The sequence below is a fragment of the Gallus gallus genome, chromosome 6 (genome assembly GCF_016699485.2).
Source record: "Gallus gallus isolate bGalGal1 chromosome 6, bGalGal1.mat.broiler.GRCg7b, whole genome shotgun sequence".
Taxonomy (NCBI): domain Eukaryota; kingdom Metazoa; phylum Chordata; class Aves; order Galliformes; family Phasianidae; genus Gallus; species Gallus gallus.
Window position 1 is genome coordinate 32,271,156 of NC_052537.1, and position 25,206 is coordinate 32,296,361.

Below are 25,206 nucleotides of genomic sequence, written 5' to 3' on the forward strand. Positions count from 1 at the left end.
ACTCCATCCTCGGGACGGCACTACGGGGCCGATGGGACGCTGTGGAGGGGGGCGGGATGCCTCACCCCTCCCCGGCGGGGCCTCCCTCGCTTCTGCCCTCGGGGTGCCCCCTCGGTGCTCCCCCCCAACACACACACACAGCGCACGGTTATTTGCGGCACAAATCGCTCCCCGCTCCGCGCAGATCGGCCCGACCCGAAGTGTTTATAGTGCCCAGGGCGAGAGCGGAGGGAGAAGGAATCAAAATAAAACTCCGCGCTGCGGGCGGAGAGCTCCGCGCCTTCCTTTCGTTTGGGATCCAAACCCGATGCAATGGGTCGTAAACGGAACACAAACAGAGGGTCGGAGCCAAAATACGGCGCTCGCTGTGTCGCCTGCAAACAGAGTGATGCCTTTTGTGTTTGCACTGCTAACTTTGGGACAAGTCGCTTGCAGCTCATTAAAAATATTGTTGTGATTGCAAATACATCTTTTTCCATTTTATACGCGATAGAGCGATGTTATCGAGCGGCGGGGGAAAGCTGTCGGTTAGTTGTGGTCGGGGCGCAGCGAACGACTCCGGACTGCCCCGGCCCTCCCCCAGTGCGGGGGGTACTCCGCATTGTGAGCTCCGCTGGGGTCGGGCTGCAGTTCTTAAGGGGGGGGAGAATATCGAGGAAGGGGGGAGAAAGGAAAAGGAAAATAAAAGGAGAAGAAAATGTAAAGGGAAAAGGATAGAAGGGAGAGAATAGAGAATACAAAAGGAAAGGGGGAGAAGGAAAAGAAAATACAGAATGAAAGGGAGAGAAGGGAAAGAAACACGAAGGGAGAGGGAAAGAAAAGGGAGAGGGGGGGGAAAGGAAAAGGAGATGGGGAAACGAAAATCTAACAGAGAAAGAAAGAAATGAAGGAAAAGAAAAGAAAATATCAAGGCAAAAAAAAAGCGAGAGCTCAGCTTTTCCGCCCCTCTGTCCCCCTCTGACAGCAGTGGATGGGCTGTGGGGTGCAGAGGAGAATCCCTGCGCTGCGGGGCTGCGAGCAGCGACAGAGCCGGGACAGCGTTGCAGCCGGGACACCTTTCCCTTCGGCAGAGCCCTTTTGGGGCCGCTTCTTCCCGCAGATCCCCACACCTCCCGAAGTGTCCCCGCACCCATCCCTGGGGCGCTGTCACCTCTCCCTTCGGGCACAGCGACGGCCGCGAGAAACCCTTCGGGGCGGTGAAAAAATCACCTTTCGGGAGACCGAACCCGGCGCGGGGGGGGGGTGGGGGGATGGAGGACTTGGGGGGGGGGGGGGGGGGAACGTCGGTGCGGTGCCACCGAAGTTCTCCTCCACTCTCAGCGCCGCAGCGGCCGCGCTCCGCTCCGCAGCTCTGCGCCTTTGTCCGCACCGAGCGCTCCGCGCCGATCGGAGCCGTGTTTGCGCTACAAACACCCATGTATTTCTTTTATTTGGTAGTAAATAGCGGCGGGCTGTGTACTGCAAACAGCGCGGGGGGGGATATAAACTTCCCGAGAGCTGCATTTTGGGGATCAGACGACTTTTGCCTCCCGCGGGCTGCGCAGGGACCGGGCGGGGCGGCGCTCCGCTTCTTCCGAGCACCTCCGGGAGGTCGGTAATCGGTAACGGCGTTTTTGGCCTATTTTGGTCCTTTTTTGTCCTCCTCTTTCCTCCGAAGGTTTCCGAATTCCTCTGCATGCGCTGCGCAGATGCGTTTCTTTCCGCTCCGTGGGATCAATCCCGCGGTCCAGCAGCGCAATAAACGCGTGGGGTTGGGGATATTTGTCTTTCTTTCTTTTTTTTTTTTTTGCTTTTGCTTTTTTTTTTTCCCTCCCCCCCCCCCCCCCCCCCCATCCCCAAAGATGCTGCGAGTGGCTCCGTAATAATCGCTTTACTCCATCGACTCCGCGTAGCGCGCAAACGGGACGAGGAGACCATTAGGAGCATTAACAGATTGGCACGGCGTAATGCTGCGGTCCCTATTGATCGCGGTACGTCTGTAAAATATTGTTTCCAATGAATCTATTGTTCCCGCTCTCTTTGGGCGCTGTTGGTGACCTTGCGCCGCTCCCGCCCCACCGAGGTGTCCTCGGAGCTCTGTCCGGGCCTCGGAGCCGCCCCAGAGCGGGGTTTGGGGGTTGGCGACGTCTCAAAAGCGTGCGGAAAAATAACTCTGACACAAGGAAAAAGGGGAAGGAGAGAGGCCGGGCGGCTTCGAGGGGCCGCAGCTTCGCGTTGAGCTCGGCTGAGAGGTCCGAAGCTTTTCGCGTCGGTATCGACGGGGAAGGGGTGCAGCCCTGCCCCGCGCAGCGCCTCCCCATCCCGTTCCCACGTCCCCACGTGGGGGCACAGGAACCGGCGGCGCTCCGGCCCCGTCCGCTCCGCTCTCCCCGCCCCGTCCGGGTGCCCAGCAGTGGGAGCGCAGCGCCGGGCAGAGCCCCGATCCTCGCTGAGCGCTCACCTGGAGCCCGGCGGGCCCCGTGTTTTCAATAAATAGAAAGAATCTCTCGCTCTCCTCGGCTCTATTCGCTTTCATGATGGAGTGGAACCATCAGATTTTCATCAAAGTTCTATTAAGTGAAACATAGGTTGCAGGGCACCCTCTGATTGAAACAGTTTAAATTTTAATTGTGTTTTTAATTTGACATATAGTTGCAGAAAGGAATGACACTACAACGCCAAGGGGCGGTCGATTTTCTTAATTTCTCCCCGAGGAATTGATGAGTCTATCAGGCCACTAGATTGGAAACACATTAAAGCTCTCTGGTTAGGTTGTTAATTGGAACTTGATGGATAGGGGCCCTCGGATAGGCTATGCTGATCCAATCTTCGCGACTTTCTGTTTTCCAATAAATTACACAATTCATTTTCCAGCCGCAGATTACATAAATTGTACACCTCTAGGGCTCTCTTTCTCAAACAGGAGCCCTTTTCCCCAAAAGCCCATTGCGAGATGTCATTTGCGCCAAAAAACGAGCGGCAGAGGCTCTTGAATGAAAATCGAAACATAATCAACGTTTATACTTAGAAAATTTATCGAGATCATTTTCTCTGGTATTTCCTTATTTTAAAGTTTGGACGCGCCATATATCATAATCCACACGTGGAAAGGGGACCGTGTTTAATATTTATCGAAGCTTGATTCCGAGATCAAACTTGTTTATGACTTCATCTGTCATTTCGGAGGGAGCCTTCTCCCCATATTACGGCCGCTCTACGAGCCTATTTTCCAAGTGCTGCAGAAGCAGTGCAGATCAATTTTTATTAGGCTCCTTTTGAAAGCTTGCTCAGGGCCACTTTAATACCGAGCATTGTAATAATCTGGAGATCTAAACTTTAAGCGTTCGCTCTGTCTTTCAAAGTTGATCTCGCCGTGCCGGTTGATCACATTCGCCCCGACGGCGCGGGCGGGGGGCGGCCCCATCCCTCAGGGGGCCGCGGGGGGCGGATTGGGCCGGACTGCCCCGGGAGCGTTCGTTCTGTCGTGTGCTGACGGGCGTCGGGGCTGATTCATCCCCCCTTGGGAGCGGCGACGGAGCGCGGCTGAGCTCCTATTGGCTTGGCCCGGTTTGGTTTGGTTTGCTTTGCTTTGCTTCGGTTTGCTTTGGTTTGGTTTGCTTTGATTTGGTTCGGCCCACAGGCTGCTGGTGCTCCCTTCCCTTCCCTTCCCTTCCCTTCCCTTCCCTTCCCTTCCCTTCCCTTCCCTTCCCTTCCCTTCCCTTCCCTTCCCTTCCCTTCCCTTCCCTTCCCTTCCCTTCCCTTCCCTTCCCTTCCCTTCCCTTCCCTTCCCTTCCCTTCCCTTCCCTTCCCTTCCCTTCCCTTCCCTTCCCTTCCCTTCCCTTCCCTTCCCTTCCCTTCCCTTCCCTTCCCTTCCCTTCCCTTCCCTTCCCTTCCCTTCCCTTCCCTTCCCTTCCCTTCCCTTCCCTTCCCTTCCCTTCCCTTCCCTTCCCTTCCCTTCCCTTCCCTTCCCTTCCCTTCCCTTCCCTTCCCTTCCCTTCCCTTCCCTTCCCTTCCCTTCCCTTCCCTTCCCTTCCCTTCCCTTCCCTTCCCTTCCCTTCCCTTCCCTTCCCTTCCCTTCCCTTCCCTTCCCTTCCCTTCCCTTCCCTTCCCTTCCCTTCCCTTCCCTTCCCTTCCCTTCCCTTCCCTTCCCTTCCCTTCCCTTCCCTTCCCTTCCCTTCCCTTCCCTTCCCTCGATCTCCCCGCTCGATCTCCCCATTCCTGGTCGGGCATCCTCCACACAACCATGAATTCCACCCTCCTCACCCCTCTCCCTGTCCAGCCTCCCCCCACCCCAGCCTGTCCGCACCCACCCTCAGGCGGCACAGCGTTGTCACCTCGGGGGCCGTCGGGGCGGTCCCAGCGCCATTCCCGGCCGCTCTCCATCCCCGCTCGGAGCGCGGGCAGCCCCCGGGTGCCGCCCCTCGGTTTCCCCGACGGCAGAACCGGGTCCCGGCTGTGCGCGGGGCCGGGGTGGCAGAGCGGGATGAAGGACGATTTCTTAAATTGTATTTCAGTGCGGGGTCTTTCCGGGTTAATGAGCTGACATCATGATTAAAGCTGACCATTTGTAATGTGTCGCGACCCCGTTGAAAAGCACTGAAAAGGTTAATGTGGTAAAACAGGACAGCACCTGCCCCTCGCAGGGAGAGGAGGAGCTGGAACACTTTTCCTAATCAATTAGTCCATTAATGAGTCTATCAAGTAGTTAAGTAGTTAAAGATTATGCCGCTGTTCTGGGTAACAGTCGTCATCTCGCTATGCCTAATTATATTATAAGTACTTTATTCAATATACCAGCCATAATATGGTGACTCGGAGTTAATGAAAATGTCATTTTAAAACGTCTTGACATTTGTCTCTATTGATTTGTATATTTCCATCCCATTCTTTGCTTTCCCTGATTTGATTTTTGGGATACGTGTCTGCGGAGGGGCCCGGGGCCGGAGGGGGGGGAGAGTGAGGAACGGGAGAACCGAAGGGCCCCATCCCAACACGGCCCCGCCCCGGGCTGCCGTCGGGGCTCGGCCTCGACCGGGCCTCCCCGATAGGAAATAGGATTTCCTTTCCCCGAAGCGTTCGTTACCGGTTCCTATTCATCGCAGGAGGATTTTTTCCCAGTTCGGCATCAAATCGTAACATCGATTTCTTTCTTTCTTTCCCATTTCTCCCATAAACAGAAGGGTAAAGCCCCCCCCCTCCTAACCCCCCCTCCCCAGACGCGTTCCCCCTGCACCTCCCGTCCATCACGACCCCACGTCCACGCCGTCCCCCGAGGCGGAGGCAGCGCAGCCGTGGGGTCAGGGCAGCCCCGCAGCCCTCGGGATACCCCCGGCCCCGCCGCCTCCCGGGACCCCCCCACTCCCGGACCCCGCCGCTGCCCAAACTTTCCGCCGCCGCCGCCGTGATTGGCGCGGCGGAGGCCACCTCCATGCAAATGAAGCCCCGCCGCCCGCCGCCCGCAGATCAATAGGGACGCGGGGGAAGGAGCATGCAGTCCGCCTGGGCAGGCGCGGGGAGAACCGGCAGCGGCACGCCGAAAGCACCCCCAAAACAAACCCCCCGGCAGCCCGGCTCCCTCCCCCCCCCGTCCCCGCACCCCTCGGCTCCTCTAAAGCGAGAGCTTTCCCCCTCTGCTTTCTTATGAACCCAGGATGAGCAGCAAGGAAGAGCAGAGCAAGTGCTGCCCGCCCGCTGCTCCCGGCTCCACCTTCACCATTCAGTCCATCCTGGGCAGCGGCAGCGCCGACGGCCCCCGGGAACCGGGCCCCAAGGCGGCCCCGTGGCCCCCCCGAGGTCGGAACCTCTCCCTTTCCTCTGACGAAGAGGAACCGAACGAGAGCTGGAAACACCGCGCCTGCTTCTGCCCCGAAGCCCACGGCCCCGCCGAGCCGTGCCGTAAGCAGCAGCCCCTCGGCTTCGCCCGTCTCGGTGAGTAACGCTGCCCCGACGGCGCGGCCGCACCTCGGGGCTGCCGGGTGTGAGCCGGCCTTGGCTGGAGGGGGGATGGATCTGCTGGAAAAACGGGGCGGCTTCGGTTTTTCTTCCCTATTTCCACCTCAGCAGGGTTCGTTCTCGCCCTGGCGAAGGGGCGAGTTTGGAGTGATAACGAACGTTCCCTTATCTCCTGCTTATTTACAACGCTCTGCTGAGGGAGAGAAAGATGTTTATTTTTAGCATTAGTTCTGATGAAACGGCGCGTGAAATGCGGTGCTGTAAAGCAAAATGCGCCGGCAGGAAAGCAGCACTGAGCCCGGTGCTCAGGTGCCTTTACTGTGACATATCACAGAATCATCACAGACTCATCGCAGAATCGTTATAAAATCACAGAAGCGGGGAATATCCCGAGCTGGGAGGGACCCTTAATGATCATCTTGTCCAACCCCCGGCTCCACGCAGGACCCCCCCAAAACCCAGTCGCTGTGTCTGAGAGGGGTGTCCCGTTGCTCCCTGAGCTCCGGCAGCTCGGGGCCGTGCCCCCTGCCGTGGGGAGCTGTTCCGTGCCCACCACACTCTGGGGCCAAACCCTTTCCCTAACAGCCAACCTGGCCCTTCCCAGCGAAGCTTCATGCTGTTCCTCGGGTGATATCCATTCGTCCGTCCATTTTTCCGCCCCTCCATCCACCTGTCCATCCCTCCATCTATCTGCTCGCTTGACCATCCAGCCCTCCCTCCATCACGCACCAACCCCTGACGCACACCCACCCTTAGCAAAAGCTTCTCCCACCCTCGCTGCCGTTTCCTGCCGCCTTCCCTCTCCTCCCGGCTCCCCGGAGCCGTCGGGGCCGCGCCGTCGGGAAGTGCCGGTGCGACCCGCGCTGTGGCTGTGTTGCAGGCAGCACCAAGGGCAGCGGAGCGGCTGCGGGCGGAGCGGAGCGGCCCCCCTTCCTCTCGGCTTCCCCGCAGGACTTTAAGGAGGACAAGGAGAAGCCGCTGGGACCCCCCTCGCCCTCCTACGGGGACCGACAGCGCGACGGCGGGGACCGGCAGGCCGGGGCCGCCAAGAAGAAGACGCGCACGGTGTTCAGCCGCAGCCAGGTGTACCAGCTGGAATCCACCTTCGACATGAAACGCTACCTGAGCAGCTCGGAGAGGGCCTGCCTGGCCTCCAGCCTGCAGCTCACCGAGACCCAGGTGAAGACGTGGTTCCAGAACCGCCGCAACAAGTGGAAGCGGCAGCTCTCGGCCGAGCTGGAGGCGGCCAACATGGCCCACGCCTCGGCGCAGACTCTGGTGGGGATGCCGCTGGTGTTCAGAGACAATTCCCTCCTGCGGGTGCCGGTGCCGCGCTCCATCGCCTTCCCCGCTCCTCTCTACTACCCCGGCAGCAACCTCTCGGCCTTACCGCTCTACAACCTCTACAATAAGATCGAGTACTGAGAGCCCGCCCGCCCCGTCGGGGCTGGGAGCGGCCGCGCCTCCCGGCTTCGGCTCCGGGACCGCCTGCGGGGCTTAGGGCCCGGGACTTCGGGATTCGGCTCTGGAGGTTCTGCTCCGGCTCCGAGGCGCCGGGTCCGGGGATTCGGGATTCGGGTTCGGGGCCGCTTCCAGCGGCAATCCGGAGAGGTTTGGAACTGATGGGGGTGGGAGGGGTGAGGTCGGGGCTCCCCCTCCCCCCGCCCAGCGTTATCCTGCCACTTGAAAAGAAAATTAATTAAAAAAAAAAAAAAAAAAAAAAAGAAAAGAAAAGAAGAAGAAGAAGCAGCGCTATTTCAGATCTGTACATATTTTTAAAGGAAATAAAACGTTTTAAGCCTCGTTTGTAAATTTGCCACCTCCACCGCGTGTTTGCATGGCTGGGAAGTGGGTACGGGATGGGCTTCGTGCTGCGGGATGGGCACGGGGGGGGCCGAGACCGGAAAAAGGGGGAAAAAACGACTAAAAGATGCAGAAAGGATTAAATAAGACGAAGGGAGAGGCGGTGGGTTGGGAATGGATGAGGAATGACTGCCACCCTATGGATGGGGTACGTGGCAATCCCAGCTTGGGCTGGAAATGCTGGGAATGGTGTGAGAATTGGTGGGAATACTGGAAATAATTGGAAGCATTTGGAACTGCTGGATACCTTCGGGAATATTTCAGGCGTCGGAAATTTCTGTTGAGAATGGAAACGTTTGTAGGCGTTGGAAATATTGGTAAATATCGGTAAATATTGTAAATATCGGTAAATATTGTAAATATTGGTAAATGTTGGAAATGCGGGTAAATATTTGGAAACGCCGTGTGTATTTGCAGACACTGTAAGCATTTCGCCGACGGCGGCCCGTGCTCAGCTCCCACCATCGCGGCTCCGTCTCCTCGTCCCCGACTTCCACGCCAACGACGGATATTTGGGGCCGATCCCCGCCCGCCCCGCACTCTGCAGCCGCCGCGGCCCCGCGCAGCGTTGCGCGCTATGCGCGCCGGGCCCGGCGGGACTACAGCCCCCAGCATGCACCGCGCCGCCACGCCGGTTTGAACCGACCAATGGGAGAGCGGCGCGAAGCGGAGGGGCGGGGTTGTGCGTACTGTGCCTGCGCGGAGCGGGCGGCCGTTGCGCGCTGTGAGGCGGTGAGGTGAGGCCGCGGCGGGCGGAGGGGTGAGGTCGGTTCGGGTCTGGTGGGGTCGGGAGCGGGGCTTTGTGGGTTGGGAGAAGGGTGCAGGGATAGCGGTGGAGCCTCCGGGTTCGCTCCCGGCTCGGGGCTGCGCTGAGGGGCGGCAGCGGGCGTTGCGGCCTGCGAGCGGCCTCCCCTCAACCGCCGCTTCGGGCTGCGCTCCGGGCCTCGCCTTCACTCTGTGCCTTCCTCCCGCCCAGACAGGACTCTCCGGGACCGGGCTGCCTTCCTCCCCCGCGCTGCTGCGTGAAGAACGTTTCTCCTTGGTGTGGCCTCGAGAGAGGGAAGAAGCCGTGTACTATGAAAACGGTACTGCTGGGCTCGGGGCCGGGCCTCCGTGCTCTCAGTGAGGCGGCCGCTGTGTGCTGTGTGCCGGGGTCCTGGGGGCTGCAAAAGCGCTGGTTTCGTGTCTGTGTTGTACAGTGAGCTCTCGGGGGTGGTAGAATTGCAGAGGCACCCGGTGCTGAAGGTGGTGTCATGGTTCTCCCTTTGCTCGAATGTCTTCTCCACATATTATTTCCTGTGGTGCTCCAAAGTTGTGTCAGGGCTCTGCGGTGACCACAGCAGTCACTGTTTTCTGGCAGTCCAGTTATAAAAAGCTTTATTTCTGGAAATATGCAGAGCGGGTACATGTCCCTTTTTCTTCTTAATTAAGCTATGTAGAAGACACACACATACACATGCATATATATATATATGCATATATGTTTATTTCTGGGTTTAGAAATAGCTTCAGGAGTTCCTTCCAAGTCTCTGCTCTTCCTGGAGCTCTGCTTGCTGGTTGTTTTGGGGTGGTTTGTAGCTCTTGTTTCATCTGCCTCCAATAACTGCCCACTAACTTTCTGCCACAAGCAGGCATGGCTCTTAGTGTGTCTGCTTGGATCCTCATGGTTCTTGATTCCTTGCTTTGTCGTTTTTGCACACCTGTCTGAAATCCTCACTGAGGTGTGTTTCACTGTTTAAGGTGTAATGAAACTGCTGCAGAGTCCTTTATTAGTAGTGTTGTTGTGTGTGTGATGGATTTGCAAGCATATCCATCTTCTGGGCAAGGAAAAAGGGATTAAGAGTGTAATTTCTATTTCCTGTTCTTAAAAGTGATTATATTTTCTCTTCCACTTCAAGTACTCAGAGTGGTACAATTTTTGTTTTGGTGGGCATCCTTTCAAGAGCTTTCACTTAAGACTTTTTTTGCAGTGTAAGAATGTGCAGTGCTTACATCGTTCTACAGCTTGATGATGGTTCAGTTACTGACAAACACAGCACTGGAGTCGTTGTGCAGTGCAGCTGACTCTTGTCATATTCCACCTTCTTATTCTGTCTTGGTTTTTGTTCCCAAAGGTCTAATCTCTCCTCTGCATTTGTAAGTGGAAATTCAGATGTGATAACATTACAAAAAATCAGAGCTTATTGAGCCTTTTCTCAAAAAAGAAATGTGCTGTTAATGCTTAGAAAGCATTTTAAAAGATTCTGGGGGCTTTTTTGCTGTACTTATAACAGTTTCTTCATCCAGGGCATCTATAAGCTCTTCACTGTCTTTCCAGCTGAAATTTGCCTGTGGTCTCAGCTCTTGTGTACTTATTTTTTTGTGTATACCAACTAGTGCTGGTAACTATTGGAATAATCATGCAGTTGTAGTTCTTGGAAGTCCAGCACGGTCACACCGAATCAGGAATGCTTTTTGCTGGAGTTTTCCCTTCGATTCCTTTCTGTCCCCATTTTTGAAGTAAAATCTTCAGTCTCAGAGTAACTTATAAATACTTATTTCTAGAAATATAACCATATAGACAGCATAGGGAGGGGGAAGCACATAACAATATTATATATCTAACCTTATAGATAAACAGAACAAAAAGTTTATGATTATTATTCCATGGTATGTTTCTGTACTTGATATTTAAAGTTCTCTATGTGGAAGAGAGTTAAGGTCTTGGACTGCGATAAGCATCTTCAGTGTTAGAGTTTGTCAGGAATCTGTGTTCCACACTCTGTGAAGGCTAGCAAGCTTTCTGGGTTTCCTTTAAATGAGCCTTAAGATGTGTCAGTTAGCCAGCTAACTCGCTGGGTTTATTTTCCTGTTGTGACTAAAATGACATTTGTGCTCTGTTGTCAGATGACGGGATCAAACGAGTTCAAACTCAATCAAACTCCAGATGATGGGATTTCATCGGTCAAGTTCAGTCCAAATACCTCTCAGTTTCTGCTTGTTTCATCCTGGGACACTACAGTCCGTCTCTATGATGTTCCTGCCAACAGCATGAGACTCAAATATCAACATTCAGGAGCTGTCCTTGACTGTGCTTTTTATGTAAGTGTGTGTGAGGTTTGTTTTTCAATTGTGTTTTATGGACTTACAGTGCACAAAGTACGTGAGAAATTGTCAGTCCCTGAAATTAAAGGGATAGTTCTTACCTGAAATGGAGGTGTCAAAGAGCAGTGTACTTCTGCTTATTGTTTTTTCTCCAAGCCTCTTTCTTGTCCTAAATCCATGTTTTCTGTAAGGGATGCAGGCACACACATAACTTACTTCTGGCAGAAGTGGCAGACAGGCAGACAAGAGTAAGTTCAGCTGGTTTGTTCTGTTGTTTTTTTTCCAATCATATGGTGAATTCTTTGCATATTTCTCCCAGAGAGGAGTATATCCCCAGAAATCATTCGCACTGAATACCCACAGCCAATTATTATATTTTTAGCTTTCTCTTGCTGGGTTGTTTTAGAAACACAGCATTGTTCCACATGAGCCATTTATCAAATACTTCTGTCTTTTTAATGCATTAGATTTGAGATAGTCTTCTGAAAGATTTTTATAATTGCCTTTTTTTTTTGCTTGTTATTATTTCTTATCATATATAATATGTGAAATAGATTGTTGCAAGTAACTGTTTTGCACTGTATTGTGATATGTCCTCCAGTGTCTGAACTAGGTAAGTTACTGAATGCTTTAAGGATCAGTTTAATCTTTAATTGTGCTTTTTCCACCTGCGGTTCGGACTGTGGTTTAAAATACAGATTCTCACATGGTTTCCAGTTTTCCCCAATCTCATAAAAGCAGGTCTATTTCTGTGCCTGGGAGATCGACATTTCCCTGCCTGCTGTACATTTATGCATGTCATGAAGGGATCTTTTTTTCCTTTATAGGACCCTACCCATGCATGGAGTGGAGGATTAGATCAGCAGTTGAAAATGCATGATCTAAACACGGACCAAGGTAAGCACGCTGAATTGATTGGTCCCTTTGAAACACCTGGCCTGAGCTTCAGGTGCATGTACTTACAGGAATAGAATTTTTCTAGTTTTTCAGGTGGAGAATATTTGCTTTAAACAGTAGCTGTTTAGTTTAAGTTGTCACCATTGGTGCCCAGGAGTCATGCAGCCCTTTCTGATTGCCCAGGACACCGAACAAGGCAGTAGTTCTTATTGTGTAATTAAAGATTGTACCAAAACACTTCTAGCAGAAGGGCTGGATCCATTGCTGTTAAACTGAAAGCTTAAGCATTTCTGATGACAGGTACTAACTGATGTGTTTTGCACATGTATTTTTTTTCCCTACCTAATTTTAAGGTGAAAAGGGAAGGAAGCAGTTACATGCCTATCTTGCTGATGGTTTAAAGTTTACTTAGTGCGTGCCTTTGTCTGGCAGAAAAACTAGTGACCCTGTGAAGCAGCACATAGCAGCAGAGCAGGATTTGGCACTCTGCTAGGAAATTTGGTACGTGCCTGTTAAGGCATCTTGAGTTCCATTTCTGCTGAGAATTGCTCTGTGCTGTGTGCTTCTTTTTCTTGTAGAGGGGAATTAGCTGAGCTGTTCTAAAACTGAGCATGCTGTTTTCTGAAGGCTTGTAAGCTGGTCATATTTAAAATGGTCTTTCACAGATATGGCAAAATGCACAGAAAGCTTTTGCTTTGTCAGACTTTTGCACCTTATACCACGTTTTATAGCATGTTTGTATGATGGTGACGTGTGTTTTTAAGTTTATTCACCACACTGACTGTTTGTGAAGCCCATACAGTTAAATTTGGTTGTACTTCCTTCCAGAAAACCTTGTTGGTGGCCACGATGCACCTATCAGATGTGTTGAGTATTGCCCAGAAGTGAATGTCATGGTGACTGGCAGCTGGGATCAAACAGTTAAACTGTGGGATCCCAGAACACCTTGCAACGCAGGAACCTTCTCTCAGCCAGAAAAGGTATGTGGTGGATCTGGGATCCCAGGTAATGTGTTAAATAATACAGCCAGGGAGTTGTACATGTAGTTGAAGAGCTAATCCTGTATGATTGTGGTGCCTTCTGATGCTTTTTAAGATATAAGTGTTGCATTTTAAAATAGTAATCAGAATATGTTATGAATTTAGGTTAAGGGTCTATACTATCATCAGTGGGAGTATAACTTAATTCTTAGCAGTAGTGATGGCAAAAAATCTTTCTGTTTAAAACAAGTTTGATGAGGGAAGTCCTAACAAAAACAGCATGTAAAACTGAGGCGGTCACTGATAATCCATGGTTTACTTTGCTAATTCTTGGCCTAATTGTTTTAATATGTGTTGTTAGTGATTTCCGTAGGCATTAAGGCTTTTAGATATCAAATCCTGGCATTTGTAAGGTCCAATAGCTGTGAAACGTGCCTAGAAATACAGTAAGAGGCCAATTTTTGTTGCCTGAAAATTATTATATTGACTTGTGTAGAACGGTTGAACAGAATTGCTTGTTTTGTAGTAACACCTGGTATTAGAAGAATGTCTAAATTGACCAAATCCTCTGTGCTGAGACCAAGAGGAGTAAATTAAAATGTAATTTCTTGAGTTTTTCCTAATACATTATATGGTTTGCTAATCTTTATGCTAATTAAAGTGAAATCACTGGAACAAATTATAGAAGAAAAAATTTTGCACGTGAATATTTTTTACCTGTGCTCTTTTAAAAGTGCCACTTAGCTCTGTCACAATATACTGTCGAGTCATAGAACCCATCACTGCATTCCCCATTGCAGCTAAATAGCTATTACTTTTGTCACAATATTGCAGAACCTCCTTCTGACAAGGCCTTTGTTCAGAATAAAGTAATTGCATTATTTCTAGTTTTGATTTATAGTTGTATGTAGCATGTAAAGAACTATGATAAATTGCTGACAGAATATCATATAACAGACAGACACAGTGAATCAAGCTGCTTATTGGTTCAGCAAGGTTCATTATGTCATTTTTTTTAATACTGCCTTTGATAAATGTGTACATCTACTCAACTGCATGACAATGGTTTCATTTGATTTATGATTGTGTGGTGCAGAAAGAATACTCACTGTACAGGTGTGACATCAGTTTGTAAAGAAGATTTAAGGTATTTAATGCTTTTATGCCTTTGTTTCTATATGTCCACAAACACTTTTGGATCAGTTTAGCTTAAAGTCTTCTCCCACTTCTTGTGTGTAAATGGGATTTGGCATTGGGATCATCAGATCTTACGTGAGCATTTAATAAGTCATCAGTCTTGAGAGGGACATGGAATCCTGGTGTTTTGTTTAAAGCAGGAATGCATGCCTAGTGAATGTAGTTTGGTTAAACAGACAAAGGGTTTTGTATATGTGGAGCTGTGAGGTAGTTGATAGCTTAGTATTTTTTATAATAAATTAACATTTCGAAAACGAGTGTTTTGCCAAAAAAAAGTTAGAGACAAGCTTGTTTGTTTAATATTTCAGTGTAGTCTTATTACATCCAAACAGTTGTACTGTTTACAAACTTGATCAGAGAAGCAGAAAGGGAAACTATGTGCTTGAGTACAAGAACTTATCCAAAGTAGATAGAGCCCTTCTGGCAGGGTGCCAGATCTTTTACACTTGTCACTCCTCTTCTGAAGTATATTCAGTAGCTGTATCAACTCAGTGGCAGGGCAGCTGAAGGTAGTTGGATTCCATCTTGCTTGTGTAGCTACAGCTGGTAATTCACTTGGGTAGGACAGAGCTTTTGACTAACCAGATGTTGTTCTAACTTAAGCCCAGATTAGCTCCACCCCAAGTAGAAGTTGAACACGGAATGATTTTGTACCCTTAATATTTGTGTGAGAATTTTAAGAAACAAAAAGTAGAACTTCTGAGCCAGTTTTGGGAACAGAGCTAAAATTCCAAGCTGTAGGCTTTTTCAATTAGTTTTGCTGTAGTATTTGAACTACTGTTTTTAATAAATTATTGGCAGTTTGTTTCCTTTCATTAACATGAAACACCTTGAAGTTTTCTGTTTAAAAAGAGAACAAGTGTGGCTGCTGGACAGAAGAGAAACAAAACGTGCAGTGGCTTTGTGAGACTGAGCTGTGCAGTGATGACTGCACGGTGGGTAATGCAAGCTGTGCATACCAGGCAAAGATCAAATCTGTGCCCTCTTCCTCTGCTTTGTACATGTCTCCTTCTTGCCTTGAACCCTCAATTAATTTACTGAGGAAAACTTGAATAATATTTTTTTTCCCTTTTTAATCATGCATATATTTTTCTGTACATTTGTATCATTTAGAATGTGAATTAATTACTGAGGAAGGAAAACCCCGGTGGGGAAGGTTCTCTCCAGACTGGTAATACAATGAACGTACTTGATATTTAGGATTTTACAAGTGTGTATTTGTACTCAAATCTTTTTGTTACCGTTGGGTTTTTTAAGTTAGCTTTATGTTTTCTTAGGCTGCCTTGGGCTTGGTTTTAAGGTATGTGCTAGGTAAGAGGTGCTGCGTTGGTTTTTGGTTAGTAACCAACTGGATGCTCCTATTGTTTATCCCAAATCTGAGTTACAGGTTGAAGCAGAAGGGAAATCTGGGACTACAGTCTTATTACAGATATTAATTGTTGCAGGCTGCTGACCATTTATTTTGTGCAATGAATATCCAGATTAATACACGTTTAAAAACTGTACTTCTTTTTGAAAGGTGTACACGCTGTCTGTGTCTGGAGATAGGCTGATTGTGGGGACTGCAGGTCGCAGGGTGCTGGTGTGGGATTTGCGCAACATGGGTTACGTTCAGCAGCGAAGAGAATCGAGCCTGAAATACCAGACCCGCTGTATCAGAGCGTTCCCAAATAAACAGGTATGGGAGAAATCTCAACGATTGTATTTCTGGTGAGTCTGCTTTAGGAAAAATAGCGGCTTGTACTTCAAGCTTCCTGCATCTTTCTCTCATTTTAAAATATTTCTGGATTGTGAAATTTGAGGACCATCTTTGGAGAAAGTAAATGATGTCGAGACTCCTTGTTCCAGGTTAACTCTTTTCATGAATGGCATAGCTTTGGAGCGTTTGCCACTGACTCATCAGCACATTGTTTTCACTTTTTCTCAGTTTGTCTCCATTTTTTTTTTAATTTACAAATCATCTCTTTGCATATCAGCCTCATAATATGTTAATAAATAAGTAAAAATCTTCCATGAAGCTGCAGTAGAAAAGATGAAGACAGACCTGATGGTTTCCCAGCAGGCTTTGTGCATTGTAACCCTGGATTCTGCAACACGCTGTGGAGAGGGGCAGGATTGAAACTGTAAGAGTGTAGACAATGGTTTTTTTTTCTTTAATTTTCTGAAGTCTTAACAGTGTCACTCACTGAAGAACTGATGGTTTGTTGTCTAAAGCAAGTGGTACCATTTAGATAATCACAGAGCTGTTCCATGGAGGTGAACATAGTGTGTCTCTGGTATTTCTAGCTTGTTTTGAAGCAAAGCAACAATAGCTTTTGCTGGCAAAAGCGCGCAATAGTTTGAAAGACAATTTTTCAGCATGCATATGGTGGTGGTGCAGGCACTGGGAGGCCTCCTTGCTCATTCTTGAGGTGGCATGAATGCTTTTGTTCGCTTTCAGTTCTAGCTGTAGTAAAACAAACTGATCTTCCTGATTACATTCTGGATTTTGAAGAACCTCAATATAGCTAGGGATCATTATAATTCATTTTTTGAATGCTCTATTATGGGTTTAACTCGGAAGGTACAGTAAAAGCATCTCAAGCTGCTGTAAGTCAGGGCTGTAATGAACTGGATAAGTGGACACCCCTTATAATCAGTGCTGCTGAAAATACTGTTTCAGCTTGAAGGGTTTACTTGCTAGTAAACTGACTAATGTAGTTCTGAAACTAAAAAATCCTATGAGTATTTGCAACATACAGGCCTTGGGGAATAAGTGTTCAAATGCTGGGAGGTGTAATGGCTTTTTTTCCTCCAAATCAACTTGAATTTCCTCTCACAAAGATAATTAAAAGCCTCGCTGTTAGCTTGAACTTATGTTGCAATGAAAATCTTTTGGAAAGCTTTATCTGAGTTGCTTCTTAGAGGCAGATTTTACTGTTGATGCCATAGATCAGTGGTAACGACTTGTGCTTGTGCACAAAAGAAGGCTGTTTACATTTATTTTAATTTAGAGGGGTATAAAGTAAATTGTATGGCGGTCTTTTTTCTCCACTTACAAACTTCTAAAATGCCTGTCTACCATTTCGTTGCTAGGGTTATGTTTTAAGTTCCATTGAAGGTCGTGTTGCAGTGGAGTATTTGGATCCAAGTCCTGAAATACAGAAGAAGAAATATGCATTCAAGTGTCATCGTTTGAAAGAGAACAACATTGAGCAGATTTATCCAGTTAATGCTATTTCTTTCCATAATGTCCACAACACGTTTGCTACAGGTAAATACTCAACATATTTTCTTAACGCTTGCATTGTTTTCTATAGTTTGTGATTTGAACAGGTCAGCCTTTATTTCGTATGCCCTTCATCTTTATTTTAAGTCTTTAAATTGTATTTCTTGCTCTGAGCATGGTTTTAAAATTATTGGATGCAGCAGGAGTTAATTCCTTTATCAAACATCAGGAAATACTGTGCTTTCAGTGAATAATGCACCTTTCTATAATACTGTTTTGACTGACAAAGTCATTCCACGTAGCCACGCAGTCCTTAATTTATCTTTACCATCCTTTTACTCCACTGTATCTATTACCGTGCTCCCATGTGTAACTTGCAAACAATGTCTAAAAATTATTTTTCAGGAGGTTCTGATGGGTTTGTAAATATCTGGGATCCATTTAACAAAAAGCGGCTGTGTCAGTTCCATCGGTATCCCACAAGCATAGCATCACTTGCCTTCAGCAACGATGGAACCACCCTTGCAATAGCTTCTTCATATATGTATGAAATGGATGACATTGAACATCCTGAAGATGGTATCTATATTCGCCAAGTGACAGATGCAGAAACAAAACCTAAGTGAGTATGCATCGCCTGTGTTTGAGCCTTTCTGAGCGTTCATCCCAAGATTTTATTAATTTTCCTAAATTCATGAATAGCATTATTGATGCCAGTAGATAGTGCAGCTTGACAGTAGGGTTGGTTTTGATTTTATCTTGTTCGCCCAAGCTTTCAATATCCGTAGGTTGATAGACGTCTGATGGATAAAATTGTGCCTAGTTGTTTAGCAGGAGAAGAATGTCAAACTCTTATCCTTTTTGAATAGGTGCTATTATATGAAGCTGTGGAGTTATTGCTAGCTCATTGCTTCAAGAATTAAGTGAGGAATTCAAGAATAATTCATTTGAGTAAATGTCACTGTGTTTGGATATTTAGAACTTGTACAGATTTCATTAATTCCATGCTCTGTGTGCACCCAGCTGTTACAGAAGGGGATGGATGTGTAAAATTGAGGGCTGGCTTTTTCAGTTGCTGCGTGTTGGAGTTCACAGCCCTCTGATAATGCACTTTTCTGTCACTGTTGCTGTCAAAATGGGGCAAACTGATTTATGGGGTAAAAGATTCCTCTTAAGCTTGTTTAGGCATGAATGTTACATTAAAAATTGCCATCGTGGTGCAGAATTGCAGAACTCCAGCACAGGAGTAGTACTTTTTATTTTCAAATCCTTGTAGTTTGTCACTGTTTTTTTTATTACTCAAACTTTTTGCCCTTTAACTGAGACAACCAGCTATTTAATGTCACAAGTAGCTATACAAATAAATAAGCGATACAAATTCTTTATTTTTAAGCCAAGACCATTCCTTCTTTCCCTTAAGAGAGTTGTACGTTGCTTTGCAGCTGCCATTTCCTTACAGTAGAGATGTGAGGTGGAAGTTACGAAGGAATAAATGCATCGTTTCTTATTTGGAGATGATTGTTTTAAAACAGTCTTGTTACTCATGGGAAAAGGAAGACGTAACTATTTCAATATTTATTTCTGTGGCTTCCTCACTTGCAAAAGTCCAAAGCTGATTTTTCTTCATTTATATTAAAAATTAGGTTGTGCTTGTTACATATGTTGGGGAGGAATTAAAGAAAAAAAAAAAGAGGTGATAAAAGACTACTTGCTGCTGTTGGTTTTGTAATTGCAAGAGCTGCTTTCAGTTATTCTCGTTCCTTGCTAGTTATGATTGCTAATTCTGTAGATGCTTCATTCTGCCGTAGGAGGAGGTTAATCTACAATTAAACAATATTTCCTCTTGGCCCTCCATTATTTTCTGAAACAGATGGTTCATCATTTCCTGGGCTGTTAAACACAGCAAGGTTAAGGTTAGACTCTTGGGATTCAGCTAGTTTTGAATCTTATTAGGCTGTAGAAGGAAAACTAATAAGAATACTCCTTAATATCATTTTGTGACTGTAAACAATTATTTATTAGCAAACAATTGATCCCAGAAGGGCAAATTGTTTGAGTCAGTAATGAGCTGAGAAAAGACAGAACATATCTGTGTATTTGGAAAATAATTGTAACGTAATTGCAATGCATTTAGACAGGCATCTTTTTGGACCTGTTTCTATCTTTAAATGAATTTCTGAAAACATTAACAAGGTTTATATGCTTTCCTGACATTTATAAGTTGCTTGTGCCAACCTTAGTGCACTAAGAATGATGCATATATTTCAGTATTGCAGTAGTGTGAGTCATCTCTGTTGTAGTCTAAAAATAAATTGCTTGCTGCTAAAGCTACTGGTCTTCTATGTTTTCGTAGTGATCTTTGTGCATTTCTGCACCGCACATCCTTAAATGGAGCTGTATGATATAAACTTAGCATTAGGTTTTTGATTGCTGAATTATTATGTATTGGTACAAGTGAATGTGGTCTGTCTACACATTTCTGCACTTTAAAATACTGAGTGTTTTACCTGTTTATGATCATTGTAAAAAGTGCTTGCTGAAATGCAGTTTATTTATTTCAGGTCTACTTAGAGAAGAGATATCAGTGGAGGTCTACAAGAGTTGCCCACCTGTTTCTAACAAGACTAAGATGAAGTAATAGAAATGGGAAGAACAGCCTGTTTAGATGTTATTTTTAACTAAACTATTTCTTTGTATATTGTCCTATGTCTTAATCCATTGTTACTTTTCTGCTTACATATGGTCTCATTAGCACTTTTGCTCAACTTGTTCCCTCCCGTAGGTAATTTTCTGTATACCTTTATAAACTTGCAACCATTTTGTAGTATTGTTCATTATGAAATCCTGCAGCGGTCTCAGATGTTCAATAAATATCCTTAGATTTTTGAAAGTATGTTGTGTAACAATCTTTTTTGAAGCACACATTAAGACCAGAGCTTTAACCTACCAGGATTCTTGAGTTCTAGTGGTTGGATTCGTGCTTCTGTTCTGAGATATCAATGCCTGTCCAGTCAGTGGGAGTACTGTATTACCTTTAAGAAAACAAATTGGCTGACAACAGAAATGGTAACAAATCATTCCAGAGAAGGTGGACGTGGAGAGGAAGCTGGACTCTGCGGGAAGCTAACAAGCTTGAGCTGTTATCAGGTAGTGATAGTGGCTTTTTTTTCTTTTTCTTGCTTTGAGGGTTAATGGCTACAGAATGTTGGGCAAAAGTTGATTTTCCGCTGTCAATATAGAAAGTGATAACACTTTTCTTTTTTTTTTTTAAAGAGAATAATATTTTTACTGGCTTTTTGATGGGAAGTGGATGATAGTTTGGGGCCGGAACCTAAATATGGGAGCTGAAGGCTGAGAGCAGAATCCCTAGTCTGGGAGATGGCTGAGTGTTGAGACAACAGACTTTGTTATTAGGTCTGCCCTAACTGTTAAGTGTTCCAGAGCACAATGTGTATATGTGTGCAAGTATAAATACTTGTATATTTGCAGAGCAAATGTAGGCAATATCTCTTCTTCAATTTCTTCTCAACCAAGAGAGCGTTATGTTGCAGAATATAGGATTGAGCCCATAGATTTTATTTTATTTTTTTGTTACTTAGAAGTACAACACTGACATTGAGGAAAAGAGAAGAGACCCAAAATGAGGATGGTAGAACAGGCTGGGAATAATGAAAAGGTACGTTTTATGTTAAAAAGGGGATCTGTGAAGAGAGCCTAGAGTGGGAAAGTACAGAGGTATAAGTGTTAAGTGTGGGAAGCTAAGTGAAGTAACAGGGGAAGGAAGGTAGGGGCAGACAGGAGAGGAATGAGGGGCATTGAAAATGGCTTGGCTAATACTACAGACACGTAACCTGTGCAGTTTTTCAGTGGTAAATATCATGGAAAAAAAGAAAAGGCCTTAGCTTGAGTAGTGATGTACTATGCTTACGAGGTGAACAAAGGTGGTCACAAAATGTAGAAGGAGGGCGACTGGATTATATTTTGGCTTATAAATGGTTAAGAAATTTCTGTGGTGTGTTGGTATCTTATGTAGATGCAGCCTGTAGAAGGCAGCGCGGCAACCTGGTGTAACTGCAGAGAGGAGAAATGTGGGCTGGTCAGCGATACAGCTGTGTCTGTTAGGTATGAATATATGCTTTTTAGTGTGTGTGAGATGAATCTTCCTTTTAAGCTGTCTTCTAGAAACACAGGTCAAGGCAAAGGTTCGCAATGCAGAGAAATCCTGACACGAACCTTTAGAGATCTACATGGTAAGCAGCGTAACAGAGAGGGTATGCTAACTCATAGAGGAGTTGAGATCTAGAAATGTTCCTGAAGTCATTGCTTTTTGTAGGACAGGGGGCTGTGGAGAAAGACATGGAGTCATAGCTGTCATCCTAATAGGGCCATCCATCACTGTTAACTGCCTGCAGGAAGAAAGATCACGGCTTGGCTCTCACAAGAGCCTCATAACACTGGGATTAGGAGCCAAGTGGCACCAGTGCACCAAGTGTTACAGAACTCTGCTGGTAAACATACTTTCTCTATTGGCCTCTACTTCAAGATAATCAGTGTATGGCTACTACATAGAGCTCTGTAGCTCTGTCACATCTCAGATGTGATGTGTTTTGTTGTTGCTGCAATTATATATAAAAAATGTGTCCTTAAGATGTGCATTTTCCAGAGCAAAACCGGTGCCTGCGCTGATCTTAAATATCTGAACGCACAGATTTGAGTGATGCCATTGAGAATGATCTTTGCAGATCAGTGTAGGGATTGCTAGCTCCATCCTGCTTAGCTGTCTCCTGCTTCTACAAGAAGCCAGCAGTTTTATTGCCTTGAGAAAACATCAGGTTTTCTTTAGTTGCAGTCCCTTGGTCGTTCAGTTCAGCTGTAATTCACTTGGTACATCTGTTAAGATACAAACAGCCTGTTTTGGGCCATCTACTGTTGGATGCTTTTGCAAATGTTGGCCTAAATGACATGTCCACCATCAGTGATTGGTATTAGCGGCCTGGAGCAGAAGCTGCTTCTTTTGACTAGCAGGCATCTGTTCTGGTGATTACACCATTAGCTGCTTTTATGTTGTTTAGTATAATCATAACCACAACGCTGGTCATTTTGTAGTCAATATGCAACTGATATGACTTCTTGTACTCCCGCAAGGTGGCATTGGTTCTGAACCACAGCAAGATTCTTTGTTTGAAACAATATTGAAGTGATGCTTTATAACACATTTAGCCACGCAGAAGTTAGAAATGTAAAGTCAAGCACAGGAATCGTGCAGTTACCCATAACTAATATGCTAAAGACTCTTACTGTGAAATCCCTTATTCATTAAGGCTGGTGTGTGACATTTTTTGATTGTATCATACATTTTCCTATAGATAAAAAGGTGTGAATGTGCTAAGGCATGATAGCAACGCAGAGGATGTAATAGGTCTTCAGAGTCCCCCATGATTACCTGCAAAGTGGAAGGGAATAAACGGTTCTCCCTGTCCACTGGGGCTGGGACGAGGCATAATGAGCTCAAATTGCAGCAAAGATTAGTCTAGGCGTTAGGAAAAACTTGCTAAGTGTAAGGATGGTTAAGCCTGGGAGTAAATAGCTGGACTAAACGGCAGAATCTCCATCTGTGGAATGTTTCAAGCCTCTGCCGGGGATGGTGTAGCTGTAACTGGTTCCATTTCAGGCCATGAGAGAGAAGCCAGTGCTGGCTGTTGTATTTCTGAGTTTGTTTCCAGTCATTCATTCTCTTGGCATTGGTGTTGTCCCCACAAACCAGTTTTCTTTGTTCCTATTCTTTTTAAGTTTAAACTTCTTACCTATTAAATGGGCTTTTATTTTCCTCCATGGCCCAAAATGCCATCAGTGACAAAACCCAGTGTCAGCCTTGCACTGCTGTGCTCAGCAGCGTCTGCCAGCGGGACTTGCTCTGCTGAGAAAGGCAATGGCATTCCTTAAGGTAAAAGAATACGTTTGTCAGCATTCTTGACTTAACTGGGTTAATAAAGCAGAGTTCCTGATTCTCACTGGCTGTATAAATACTTCATTTACAGAAAGTTTGTGCCAATCTCATGATAATCACAGCCTTAAACTTATGGCTGCAGTCGCCATCGGCTGTGCTGGAGCAACCCTTGGATCAGCTGATGTCACAGCCTGGCAAGCAGCATCTGTTACAGAAAATCACTATATTCCCCTCTGATAGAGTAAGGTAGCACCAGGTAAAGCTAAAGCTTTAAAACCAAAGTGTTCCTAATAATTAACTAAGCACAGATTATTTATCCTTGCTTATGTTTCTGCATAATGCTGCAGTTCTGCAGGGACAACAGCACAGCACACAGTGATTGCCTTATTCTCAGCGCTGCATGGATGCGTTGCAAGAAATGATCCTGGCTGGAGAACTTGCTCTTGGAAATAGATAAGGCAGTCAGAGGTGCAGAGAGAAGAAACATTCTTGATGTTCTCATTCCAGAGATGTCCTCAAAGACAAAGAATAAGGAAGTGAATTTCCATGTCGCAGAGTAAAGGCAGGACTCAAGCAGAGATTTCTTGAATCCTAGCTCACGTAATTGGTTTCATTTTTTTTGTCAGTGCTGTAGACTTACTGCAGGGAGTTATTTTAGCTAATCTTTTTATTTCTGTGATGTAATTCTTTGGTCAATTGAACAAATGTTGCTTCCCGTGTGCAGGTAAACGAGGCCAAATTGTTAAAGGAGGCTTAAGATCCCCAGAGGAATCTTTTTAAATGCATTTTTTTCTTATGCAGAAATACATTAATACTAATGTGTTGATATATAATAATGTTATATATATTATTATTATTATTCTATTGGCATAGAAAGAGGCTAATAGAATGCAGAGGTTTGCTTTGCTTACTACTTTAGTGGAAGATAGTTGCAACAGATTGGAGGAGGGTGGGAGATGTGAGCATCCTTTGCATCATCGACTGACAGCATAAACTGTGACATGGTATAAATGTTACATTTTTTGACGACGTGACTTTGGCTTTAGCTCTTCCATCTGTACGTTTTACATTAAGACTGCTTTATTTTTCATGCCGAGACTTCCTTTACATCATGGCCTACAACGATGCAGTGCTGAGCAGGGAGATAAGTGCCCTGCTTCTGCCAGAGGTCATTAATTTCTGCTAATGAGACTTTGAAGGGAAACATGGTGAGAAGTAGGTAAACCTCTCTAAACAGAAACATCTGGTCTTTTGTGCAAAAGGTCCGTTTCCACAGATTGAAGGATGGGAATATATGCTGGGGAAATGCATCCATCCATTCCTGCTCAAAATATTTGTTTTTAAGATCATGGTGCTCTGTTTGAAACAAAAGCATAGCTTGAAGTCCTTGAATTGTTCCCTTGGTTATAATGGAGTTGCTGCTCTTTCTCTGTCATCTGCAATCCTCAAATGCTTTTAATCAAATCCTCAGTATTTAAATTATTAAACATCTTTTTGGGATTACATTTTTTATTCCTAATTATACGCAAAAGATATATATCATGAAATATGTAGCATGTAATTGTGATTAAAGCGTACAGCCTCCCAAAAGATGGGTCTAACAGTTTTATGCATTCAGAATTTAATTAGGCAGATAATGGGGTTGCAATTGAGATTTTTAAGGATGGGGTAGAGAAGGAAGTTTTTGGAATTCAACTTTTTGATGGAGGTGCAAATCGATATGAGGCTACAAATGCAGATATCAATTGTACTTTTTTTCTCCTGATCTCCAATTGTTTCTCTTCTTCCTTTACGTCTCGCATTGTTGCCAAGATTGTCCATACCAAAAAACCAAAATTTGTCTGAATGGTGAAGAATTAAGTTAGTGAGTTATGGAGTTGGATTTTGCAGTTACTTGTAGGATCGTAAAATCATAGACTGGTTTGGGTTGGAAGGGCCCTTAAAGCTCCTCCAGTTCCAACCCCATGCTATGGGCAGGGACACCTCCCAGCAGACCAGGTTGCCCAAAGCCTTTGGCGTCTGAGAAATGGAGTTTAGATTTAATGTTCTCCACAAACAGGAGAGAGCTTTTTCCCATTTCGATTCCTTGGACCTTCCGT

General features: G+C 46.0%; 2 protein-coding genes across 8 annotated transcripts; both read left to right on the plus strand.

Annotated features, from left to right (window-relative positions):
- The first annotated feature begins 1,506 nt into the window (after nucleotides 1–1,506).
- HMX2 (H6 family homeobox 2) lies at nucleotides 1,507–7,740 on the plus strand. The gene is made up of 3 exons (XM_040702873.2): nucleotides 1,507–1,590; nucleotides 5,630–5,907; nucleotides 6,812–7,740. Exons 2-3 carry the CDS (start codon nucleotides 5,631–5,633, stop codon nucleotides 7,354–7,356), a joined length of 822 nt encoding a protein of 273 aa, XP_040558807.1. The 5' UTR covers nucleotides 1,507–1,590; nucleotide 5,630; the 3' UTR covers nucleotides 7,357–7,740.
- Nucleotides 7,741–8,493: 753 nt separating this feature from the next.
- On the plus strand, nucleotides 8,494–20,050 carry BUB3 (BUB3, mitotic checkpoint protein). Of its 7 annotated transcripts, none has more exons than XM_015288687.4 (9): nucleotides 8,494–8,559; nucleotides 8,771–8,879; nucleotides 10,681–10,875; nucleotides 11,706–11,775; nucleotides 12,604–12,755; nucleotides 15,472–15,630; nucleotides 17,028–17,205; nucleotides 17,566–17,782; nucleotides 19,722–20,050. In XM_015288687.4, the coding sequence occupies exons 2-9, from the start codon at nucleotides 8,871–8,873 to the stop codon at nucleotides 19,729–19,731; spliced, it is 990 nt and encodes a 329-aa protein (XP_015144173.1). In that variant the 5' UTR covers nucleotides 8,494–8,559; nucleotides 8,771–8,870; the 3' UTR covers nucleotides 19,732–20,050. The 7 variants fall into 7 exon arrangements, with proteins under 7 accessions (XP_015144173.1, XP_015144174.1, XP_040558410.1 ...); XM_015288688.4 differs by having other exon boundaries at nucleotides 8,775–8,879; XM_040702476.2 differs by having other exon boundaries at nucleotides 8,494–8,554.
- Nucleotides 20,051–25,206: the final 5,156 nt, after the last annotated feature.

Excerpts from the sequence above, each read along its gene's own strand:
- HMX2 (XM_040702873.2), top strand. The coding sequence starts at position 5,631 with ATGAGCAGCAAGGAAGAGCAGAGCAAGTGCTGCCCGCCCGCTGCTCCC. Across the intron at positions 5,908-6,811 it reads CCTCGGCTTCGCCCGTCTCG|GCAGCACCAAGGGCAGCGGA; the intron begins GTGAGTAACGCT and ends GCTGTGTTGCAG.
- BUB3 (XM_015288687.4), top strand. Across the intron at positions 11,776-12,603 it reads TGATCTAAACACGGACCAAG|AAAACCTTGTTGGTGGCCAC; the intron begins GTAAGCACGCTG and ends ACTTCCTTCCAG. Across the intron at positions 15,631-17,027 it reads GAGCGTTCCCAAATAAACAG|GGTTATGTTTTAAGTTCCAT; the intron begins GTATGGGAGAAA and ends TTTCGTTGCTAG.